At 41.6% G+C, this 11,193-nt stretch overlaps 1 protein-coding gene across 1 annotated transcript; it reads right to left on the reverse strand.

Moving 5' to 3' along the window:
* Window positions 1-402: 402 nt before the first annotated feature.
* On the reverse strand, window positions 403-1,137 carry LOC100770545 (tetraspanin-7-like). Its single transcript, XM_035441406.1, has one exon. The coding sequence runs from the start codon at window positions 1,135-1,137 to the stop codon at window positions 403-405; it is 735 nt and encodes a 244-aa protein (XP_035297297.1).
* Window positions 1,138-11,193: the final 10,056 nt, after the last annotated feature.

Consider the following 11,193-nt stretch of genomic DNA (forward strand, 5'->3'; position numbering starts at 1 on the left):
GACAGCCTCCCATGCTGAATTCAGGCCACAGGAGGCCAGTGAAGATGTAACAGCCAGTCTCCCACAATAAGCTGCATTTGGACCCAATACATGAGGAAGAGCTTGCGTGCACAGGGCCATAGAGTGGGGTTCACTATGGCTAGCTGCAGGTGGGTACACTGTGCAACACAACAGGGCTTCCAGAGACAAACAGCACACTTCATTTGGGCCAAAAGTTGGAGCCGAGATCAGGTAGGAGTGTCAGCAATTTGTGTGGTGGAGGACCTGAGGAAGAGGGCAGCAAGAGCACAGCGGAGTTGTTCTGTGTGCTCATGTTCTTTGCAAGTCTTCACAAGTTCTTTGCAAGAGGACAGAGCAGTTCTTTGAAACAGGCTTCTTTTTGTATTGCCCTTGGAAAACGTTTCATACCATCTCACGTTGATGGGCCACGATGAACCGGGACAAACAGCAGGACAGTCTCAGGCCAATCACCTGAGAGAATGTGACTACAAAGAGCACTCCAATGATGGTCCCCATGTTTGCCTCCAAGAAACTCATCATCAGACCATAGCAGCCCCTCTGGTTAACCTTGGTGGCAGCTACAGTCAGGTTGTGTAGATCCTGGGAGTTACAATCGCTTTCATCCTTACAGCAACTTCGAGGGATCCCATGATCCATGAAGTAGGGGCTGGTTTTCCAGTCGGTGTAGTTCTTCACACCACAGCAGATCAGGCTATACTGCACCTGGTCCACAGCCTGGCTCTTGTCATCATTGCCATTATAATTTTGCACTGCATTGGTGTAAATGTTCAGGAAGCTTGCCTTGATCCCACGATGAAACAGAAGCCCTGAAATGCTAACAAGAAGCTCAACCAGGAAAATCAGTGACAGAAACAAAGAATATAGCTTCAACATGTACGGGTTACCTAGGCATGCAGCAACACATCCAAATAGACCAAAACTGACAATCATGGTGCCAGTTACAATAAGCACAGAGGGAATATCTGCGTAGTGCCTGGCAATAAGAGATAAATAGATACCCAGGTTAAGTTTTCCCCAGACTCCAAAAGCCAACAGAATCACTCCAGTGACCCAAAAGGCAAAGGAGTATGTGAGGAGAAGGGTTTTGAGACAGATTACCACAAATTTGGTCTCCATTTTTTCTCAGTGCCACAATACTGCTCCCAGAGAGAAGGCAGTGTTCCCAAGTTGGCTCTTCCTATACAATCCTTGCTGTAGGCTTGCTCAACTCCCCTGAGGCTTCACTGACCTCTGCTAGTCTGGTTGGCAAAGAAAAGGCTCCAGAGAATGAGGTTCTTGCTTTCTGTGTTTGGAGGACTGCTTTACAGTAGGTCGGCTTCCTTCTGGGAGGTGAATACAGTGGAAGGCTGGGTCTCCCCACTTCTTCCCCATTCGCCTTGTTCCTCCTTGTACTCTATGGAAATGAACTCCCTCCCTCTCCTGTTCCTGTCCCTCATTAGCGCTGGTCATTGGCATTTCCCCTTCATGGCTGAAACAGTGTTCTTCTCTAGAGCCCTAGCCCACCTGCAGTGTGAGGGATGGCATTGGTTTCCCTCTTCCCCAAGAAGGAGATTGGTTTTGGCCCTTCTCATTGTCCCGCCCTGACATGTCACAGGCTGCCAAGCCCTGGCTCTCTTGCAGCTGGCTATCTACTTACATTGTGACCCAGGATCCTACTCATAATGAGGAACCCTGTGGCCACAGCATACAGGTGCTGGCAGAGACAAAGCAATGGAGAGAAAAAGCAAGGCTTTTGAAGGCAAGCAAAAGGCTGAGCCCCATGTCCCAGTTTTGACTCCTACATATTAAAGATGAACTATGAGTATAGCAGATCACCTTCCAAAGTGAGAGTGGGTGTTACACAATGACAAACCTCTCCTAAGCAGGAGGAATTGGCACATGGGCACATCAACTCTTCCCTAAGACTCCAGGCTGTATATTTTAGGCTTACCAGTCCCCATAGATATCCAACTCCAGGCAGGACTTGTGTCATTTACAGATGAAATGTTTGAGCTCGTGAACAACTCTCTGGCTTCAAGTCCTCTCCTGTGCTAATGGGTATTTAGAGACCCACCCTTGCCATTTTCTTCTTCAATGGAAAAAATTGTGGGTAACCATCATTTCGTTCTTATAACATGAAAAGACAGATACAAGAAAGAGAAGAGCTTGTTGGAGAGGCCAGAAAAGAACAGAAAAGATGTCTAGTTCCTCTGTGTGCTCTACAAAGCCTGGAAGCACATACAGTGTTCTAGGTTCTACAGCAGACACCAAACACACAGCAGCAGCTAAGTAAGGCTGCCCAGCATCCTTGAATGTGCATTGAAGAAAGCACAGACTGAAAACAAGGAAAATAGAGTTCCACAGCAAAATAAAAATGATTGGGCCTATGACACATCAGGGGGCTTGCTGGTGAGGCTCACAGGGGGCTGGACTTCCGGGGAGTTTAAATTTTCATTTTTAAATATTTTATTGCAACATATGCTCTTCATATGAATGAATGACTGAAGATCATCGCAAAGCTTCCCACAGGCACTTACAAGCTAAAACAATGGCTTCTTGAAGAAATTTAGCACTCCTAGGGATTCCTGCTGCAGAGAAATAATTGCAGGGGTACTGGAGGGGGAATGCTGTCTTTTTAGCAGCCTATGCATAATAACTTACAGGATAGACACAAATAAAAAGTTCAGTATTGGAAGATAGCAATCACAGAGTAGTGCCATTTTGGGGGTCGCCGACAGAACTAGCCTTTACTGTGGTCATATATGGAATCTGGGCCTGTGACATTATATTTCTTTCTAGTTTCCCTTTTGTTTTTGTCCCTCTTGACCTTTACTTCTATTCTCCAAAGTCCTAGAGTGAGCTGGATCCCTTTTTCCTTCTCCCATACTTACAAAATGACTTCAGCTACTCTCCAGCTGGTGATGGCCTCCATAGTGCAGCCCTGTAATACACTTGAATGTCCCAGGGGCACATCAACAATTTAGCAGACCACTCTTTGGTTTGCTCTTTCTCCCTGCCTGTGTTTCTCATGGCCACACTTGTATTTCCAGTCAGCAGTCCAGAAGACTGGTACGTTCCCCTCACCACTAACAGTCAATCAGTTACTGCCTATGGCAGCCATTCCTCCCCAAGCCCATTCCATCATGTCCTCCTCACTGTAGCTGCCTTAATTCAGCTCTTCAGTATATATGCTGCCAGGATCTCAGCAACAGATTTCTAACTGATCTCCCTTGTGTTTCCAGAGAAAAGTTCCAGCCTACCCATTTTTCCAGTTGCACCTTCTCCTAAATACATGCATGTCCTTCAATCTAGTCAAGCCACTCTACTAGAGTGTGCCAAGCCATGAATGTGAGTGTGAGGGGTGAAACTTGGAACAAAGTCTATGTCTTGGGTATTTTTTATGTTAATAATACCCTGCTCTTTACCTGATACTCCAATAGTGCATAGTGTATTACTGAATGGACAGATGATGGAAAGAAGGATGGACTGGTGAATTAATGGACCCAAAGGCAAGAGTAGCCCATTTAATCTGGGGAGACCAGGGAGATCTTTGTAAAGCATGTGACATTGGTATTAGTCTGTAATCATTGATATAAAAACACTTCAAGACTTCAAGATGGGAGCAAGGCACGCATCTTTAATCCCTGCACTTGATAAGCAAAAGGATCTCTGTGCTATTGAGGCCATTCTAGTTTACAGACTGAATACCAGACAGGGGTACATAGTGTGAGATCCTGGAAAAAAAAACAGAACCACCTCACTTAATATGAGTATCATGTGGAAAGGTGTAGAGGGCCCATGAGCTCAACACACTCTTAAACTAAAAACTTTCTGTAGTATAGTAGACAGAAGGAACTAGTGAAAATGATGTAATACTGGAGAAAAGTAATGGTGGGGCAGATAGTATGAGCTCTCTTCCAGTAGGAGAGGGATGCAATCTCATGAGCTAGTATGAATCAGTCAAATAATGAGGAAGTGTGTTGAAAATAACAAACTTATCCTGACTAGAATCTTCCAGGACTTGTATTACAAATGAATATTGACCAGAGAAAATAAAAAAAATATCTACAGTTCAGAGTCTAAATTCAGGGCACCAGTTTAGGTAATGAGACACACTGAAGATGTTTTATACAATGGAATAGTGTGATCCCATCTAGGTTCAGGGAGGACGACTCTGGCAAAAGGTTCTAAAACAGAAGCAGGATTAGATGGTGTTAGAGGAGGAGAAAGTAGACGAAGAAGGGGGGTATTGAGATGTCCAGGTAAAAAAGTCTGAACCAGGGCAGTGACAAAGGACATGAACAGGAGTGCAAGGAAGATGTTACAGGCACTTGTAATTAAGAGGCAGTGATGGAGGGAAGTGAAACGTGGGCTTCTTACTATGACTTCAGTCATGACTTAGCTAATGGTACATCATCTGAAGGAGTGGTGAGCATGATTATGAGCGTCCAAACCATGAAAATATTCAGTCATTTATTCATCTCAGCCTTTACAAAGCATGTTTTCATTCTTATTTTATTTTACTTTTATTTTTGAGGCTGTCTTTCTTTGTAGCCTAGGCTAGCTTCAAACATCTTTTTTTTCCTTTTTTTATTAGAAAGAAAATTATTTTACATGTCAATCCCAGGTCCCTCTCCCTCCCCTCCTTCACTGCCCTCCAACTAATGCCCTACCCATCCCATACCCTTTCTGCTCCCCAGGGAGGGTGAGGCCTTCCATGGGGAGGGTCTTCAACGTCTGTCTTATTCTTTGGGAGAGGGCCTAGGCCCTTGTGTCTAGGATCAGGGAGTATCCCTCCATGTGGGATGGGCTCCCAAAGTCCATTGCTATGGTAACAATAAGTACTGATCCACTACAAGAGGCCCCATAGATTTCCAAGGCCTCCTCACTGACACCCACATTCAAGGTGTCTGGATCAGTCCCATGCTGGTCTCCCACCTATCAGTCTGGGGACCAGTTTTCCCTTGTTCAGGTCAGCTGTTTCTGTGGGTTTCACCAGCTTGGTATGGACCCGTTTGCTCATCAGTCCTCCTTCTCTGCATCTGGATTTCAGTTCAGTTCAGGGTTTAGCTGTGGGTGTCTGCTTCTACTTCCACCAGCTGCTGGATGAAGGCTCTAGGATGGCATATGAATTAGTCATCAATCTCATTACCAGGAGAGGGCATTTAAGGTAGCCTCTCCTCTGTTGCTTTGATTGTTAGTTGGTGTCATCTTTGTAAATCTCCAGACATTTCCCTAGTGCCTGACTTCTCTTTGAACTTATGTCTCCCTCTATTATATTATCTCTTAACTTCTTCTCTTCTGTTTTTCCCCCAACTCAACCTCCCTGACCCATCATGTCTTCCTCACCCCTCCTCTTCTCCCCTTCTCATTCTCCTAGTTCCCTCTCCCCTCCCTGCATGCTCCCAATTTGCTCAGGAGATCTTGTCCCTTTCCCCTTCTCCAGGGGACAATCCTTTATGTCTAAAATCCTTTACTCTATGTCTAAAATCCACATATGAGTGAGAACATACAATGCCTGTCTTTTGTGGCTGGGTTACCTAGCTCAGAATGGTTACTTCTAGCTCCATCCATTTGCCTGTGAATTTCAAGATTCCATTGCCTTTGTTTTCCACTGAGTAGTACTTTATTGTGTAAATGTATCACATTTTTTTCTATCCATTCTTCAGTTGAGGGGTATCTAGGTTGTTTCCAGATTCTGGCTATTACAAATAATGCTGCTATGAACATCGTTGAACACATGTCCTTGTTGCAGGAAGGTGCTTCTTTTGGGTATATGCCTAAGAGTGGAATTGCTGCATCTTTGGTAGACTGATTGCCATTTTCCTGAGGAATCGCCATACAGATTTCCAAAGTGACTGTGCAAGTTAGCACTCCCACCAGCAGTGTAGAAGTGTTCCCCTTTCTCCACATCCTCTCCAGCATAAATTGTAATTGGTATTTTCGATTTTAGTCATTCTGACAGGTCTAAGATGATATCTCAGAGTTGTTTTGATTTGCATTTCCCTGACAGCAATTGATGTTGAACGTTTTCTTATGTGTCTTTCAGCCATTTTAGATTCCTCTATTGAGAATTGTTTATTTAGTTCCGTACACCACTTTTTAATTGGATTGTTTGGTGTTTTGGAGACTAGCTTCTTGAGTTCTTTGTATATTTTGGAGATCAGCCCTCTGTCAGATGTGGGGTTGGTGAATATCATTTCCCAATGCATGGGCTGTCATTTTGTCTTGTTGACTGTGTCTTTTGCTTTACAGAAGTTTCTCAGTTTCAGGAGGTCCCATTTATTAATTGTGGATCTCAGTGTCTGTGCTACTGGTGTTATGTTCAGGAAGTGGTCTCCTGTACCAATTTGTTCAAGGGTATTTCCTACTTTCTCTTCTAATATGTTCATTGTGGATGGGTTTATGTGGAGGTCTTTGATCCATTTTGACTTAAGTTTTGTGCATGGCGATAGACAAGGATCTATCTGCAGTCTTCTCCATGCCAGCATCCAGTTATACTATCACTATTTGTTGAAGATGCTTTCTTCATTCCATTGTATAGCTTTGACTTCTTTATAAAAACTCAGGTGTCCATAGGTGTGCAGGTTAATATCAGGGTTTTCAACTCGATTCCATTGGTCTACCTGTCTATTTTTGTGCCAATACCAAGCTGTTTTCAGGACTATAGCTCTATAATAGAGCTTGAAATAAGGGATGGTGATACCTCCAGAAGTTCTTTTATTGAACAGGGTTGTTTTGGCTATCCTGGGACTTTTGTTTTTCCATATAAAGTTGAGAATTGTTTTTTCAAGTTCTGTGAAGAATTGTGCTGGGATTTTGATTCCAGCATTGGGAATGCATTGAATCTGTAGATTGCTTTTGGCAAGCTTGCCATTTTTACTATGTTGATCCCACCTATCCAAGAACATAGAAGATCCTTCCATTTTCTGGTATCTTCTTTAATTTCTTTATTTAAAGACTCAAAATACTTGTGATACAGGTCTTTCACTTTTTTGGTTAGCATTACCCCAACTTATTTTATGTTGTTTGTGGCAATTGTAAAGGGTGATGTTTCTCTGATTTCTTTCTCAGGACATTTATCATCCATATATAGTCAGGCTACTGATTTTTTTGAGTTAATCTTGTATCCTGCCAATTTGCTGAAGGTTTTTATCAGCTGTAGGAGTTCCCTGGTAGAGTTTTTTGGTTCACTTATGTAGACTATCATATCATCTGCAAACAGTGAAAGTTTGACATCTTCCTTTCCAATATGTATCCACTTGATCTCCTTTTGTTATCTTATTACTCTAGCTAGAACTTCAAGGACAATATTGAAGAGATATGGAGAGAGTGGACAGCCTTGTCTTGTTCCTGATTTTACAGGAATAGTTTTGATTTTCTCTACATTTAGTTTGATGTTGGCTGTTGGGTTACTGTATATTGTTTTCATTATGTTCAGGTATGTTCCTGTTATTCCTGATCGCTCCAGGACCTTTATCGTGAAGGGATGTTGGATTTTGTCAAAGGCTTTAGTGAGATGATCATGTGGTTTTTCTTCCTCAGTTGGTTTATATGGTGGATTACATTGACAGATTTTCGAACATTGAAACAATCCTGCATCCCAGGGATGAAGCCTACTTGATCATGGTGGTTGATTTTTCTGATGTGTTCTTGGAATGGATTTGCCAGTATTTTATTGAGTATTTTTGCATCAATGTTCATGAGGGATATTGGTCTGTAGTTCTCTTTCTTAGTTGTGTCTTTGTGGGACTAGTGTACCAAGGCAATTGTAGCCTCATATAAAGAGTTTGACAATGAACATTCTGCTTCTGTTGTGTGAAACAATTTGAGGAGTATTGGTATTAGCTCTTCTTTGAATTTCTGGTAGAATTCTGCACTGAAGCCATCTGGCCCTGGGCTTTTTTTGGTTGGGAGACTTTTGATGACTGCTTCTATTTCCTTACAGGTTATAGGTCTGTTCAAGTTGCTTATCTGTTCTTCATTCAATTTTGGTAAGTGATATCTGTCTAGAAAATTGTCCATTTCCTGTACCTTTTCAAATTTTGTGGAGTACAGGTTTTCAAAACATGACCTGAAGATTCTCTGGATTTCCTCAGTGTCAGTTGTTATGTCCCCCTTTTCATTTCTGATTTTGTTAATTTGCATGTTCTCTCTCTGCCTTTTGGTTAGTTTGGATAAAGGTTTGTCTATCTTATTGATTTTCTTGAAGAACCAACTCTTTGCTACATTGATTCTTTGAATTGTTTTCTTTGTTTCAACTGTATTGATTTCAGCCCTCAGTTTGATTATTTCCTAGTGTCTACTCCTCTGGGGTGAATTTGCTTCCATTTGTTCTAGAGCTGTGATGCCAACTCTCTGGTGTGACTATTCTCTAGTTTCTTCATGTGAGCACTTAGAGCTATGAACTTTCCTCTTAGCACTGCTTTCAAAGTGTCCCGTAAGTTTGGGTATGTGGTGTCTTCATTTTCATTGAATTCTAGGAAGTCTTTAATTTCTTTCTTTATTTCTTCCTTAACCCAGGAATGGTGCAATTGCATGTTGTTCAATTTCCATGAGTTGATAGGTTTTCTGCAATTTCTGTTTTTGAATTCTAACTTTAAAGCATGGTGGTCTGATAAGACACAGGGGATTATTCCAATTTTTTGTACCTGTTGAGGTTTGCTATGTTGCCGAGTATGTGTTTGATTTTTGGGAAGGTTCCATGTGATGCTGAAAAGAAGGTATATTCTTTTGTGTTTGGATGGAAAGTTCTATAGATGTCTGTTAATCCCAATTGGGTCATAACTTCTGTTAGTTCCTTTGTCTCTTTGTTAAGTTTCTGTCTGGTGGTCCTGACCAGTGGTGAGAGTGGGATGTTGAAGTCTCCCACTATAACTGTGTGAGGTCTTATTTGTGATTTGAGTTTTAATAATGTTTCTTTTATGAATATTGGTGTCTTTGTATTTGGGGCATAGATGTTTAGAATTGAGACTTCTTCCTGATGGATTTTTCCTGTGATGAATATGAAATGACCTTCTGCATCCCTTTTGATTGATTTTAGTTTGAAGTCTAACTTGTTAAATACTAGGATAGCTACCCCAGCTGGTTTCTTGGATCCATTTGATTGGAATATCTTATCCCTACCCTTTACTCTGAGGTAATGTCTGTCTTTGAATTTGAGGTGTGTTTCTTGTATGCAGCAGAAGGATTCTGTCTTCGTATCCAATCTGTTAGCCTGTGTCTTTTTATAGGCAAATTAAGACCATTAGTGTTGAGGGAAATTAACATCATTGAGTGTTTATTCTTATTTGTTTTTTATTTGTTGTTGGTAGTGGTATTGTATGTGGATTTACCCTGCTTTTTCTTTTGGGTTTTCGTAAAGTGGGATTATCTATTGCCTATGTTTTTGTGAGTGTAGTTAATTTCCTTAGGTTGGAGTTTTCCTTCCAGTACTTCCTGTAAGGCTGGATTAGTGGTTACATATTGTTTAAATCTGGTTTTGTCATGGAATATCTTGTTTTCTCCATTTATAGTGATTGAAAGCTTTGCTGGGTATAGTAGTCTGGGATGGCATCCATGCTCTTTCAGAGTTGGTAGAATATCTATCCAGGTCCTTCTGACTTTCAGAGTTTCCATGGACAAATCTGGTGTAATTCTGATAGGTTTGCCTTTATATGTTACTTGGCCTTTTTCCTTTGCTGCTCTTAATATTCTTTCTTTATTCTGTATGTTTGGTGTTTTAATTATTATGTGACGAGGGGACTTTTTTTGTGGTCCACTCTATTTGGCATTCTGTAGGCTTCTTGTACTTTCATTGCTATGTCTTTCTTTAGGTTGGGAAAGTTTTCTTCTATGATTTTGTTGAATATGTTTTCTGCACCTTTGAGTTGGGTTTCTTCACCTTCTTATATACCAATTATTCTTAGGTTTGGTCTTTTCACAGTGTCCCATATTTCTTTGATATTTTGTGTTAAGGATTTGTTGGACTTAAGATTTTCTTTGCTTGGTGAATTTATTTCCTCTAGTTTGTCTTCAGCATCTGAGATTCTGTCTTTCATCTCTTGTATTCTATTGGCTATGCTTGCATCTGTGGTTCCTGATTGTTTACTCAGCTTTTCCACTTCCAGCATCCCCTCAGTTTGTGTTTCCTTTATTGTCTCTTTTTTCAGTTTTCAGGCCCTGAACTGTTTCCTTCAGGTGTTTAATTGTATTTTCTTAGCTTTCCTTGATTTCTTGCATCTTTTGGTTCATCTTTTCTTCCATTTCCCTGAAGGATTTTCTGATTTCCTCTCTTAGGGTCTCTATCATCTGCATGAAGTTGTTTTATGCAAGAAGGTTGCTTTCTTTTGCTTCATCTGTGTTGGGATATTCATGTCTTGCTAGTGTAGAGTCCCTAGACTCTGGTGGTGTCATATTGGTTTTCCTGTTGTTGGATGTATTCTTATATTGTCGTCTTTCCTTCTCTTCTTCCAATGGGTGCAGGTGGTGTCTCTTCCTTTTCTGTTGTGTATGGGTCCTGGGTTCTCTTCAGGTGGGTGCAATGGCTCCGATACTCTGATGAGTCTCAAGGTGGGTGCAGGCAGGTCTGAGGCACTCACTCTCCAGGTCATTTTGATAATGAGGACTAATCAGCAGGACTAGTGCAGATATGTCAGCAGACTCTGGGTTGCTTGGTCCTCAGGGGTCGTGTGACCTTCCTGCAGACTCCTGGGCAGGAGTTCCCAGAGTGGACAGGTGCAAGTTGGGCCCAAGACAGGGGCTGAAGCAGCTCACCTCTGCACTCTTTGTACTCTGCACTCTAGCCTCAAACTTCTAATCCTTCTTCCTTAGCCTTCCTAATGCTGAAATCATAGACATACACTACTATGTCTGTTTAACCTGTTGGCTTTCAATTTCCCACCTGAAAATAAAGCAGCATGTCCTTTGATGATTATAGTATAACCAGTTTTCTTCTCTAGTTTCTAGTTTGTCTTACATAGTCATTGTTTGCCTATATGAGACCTTGTATCAATCATCATTTCTCAGCCCAGTGACACAAGATACATAAGGGCTATGGAACTGATGTAGTAGTGCTGAAAGATTGAAGGAAGATGTTCTACCTTATTAACATTCATTGTAGCCAACAATCTCATGTTCCTTACCTATCAGGTATCAGTGGGTTGTTTTAAGTCCATCAGCCTGCTTGCATCACTTTTTAGTCACTTTCTATGA

This window comes from Cricetulus griseus, chromosome 3 (assembly GCF_003668045.3).
Source record: "Cricetulus griseus strain 17A/GY chromosome 3, alternate assembly CriGri-PICRH-1.0, whole genome shotgun sequence".
Lineage (NCBI taxonomy): Eukaryota > Metazoa > Chordata > Mammalia > Rodentia > Cricetidae > Cricetulus > Cricetulus griseus.

What these genes read in the sequence shown, in the direction of transcription:
- LOC100770545 (XM_035441406.1), bottom strand. Translation starts at nt 1,137, where the DNA reads ATGGAGACCAAATTTGTGGTAATCTGTCTCAAAACCCTTCTCCTCACA.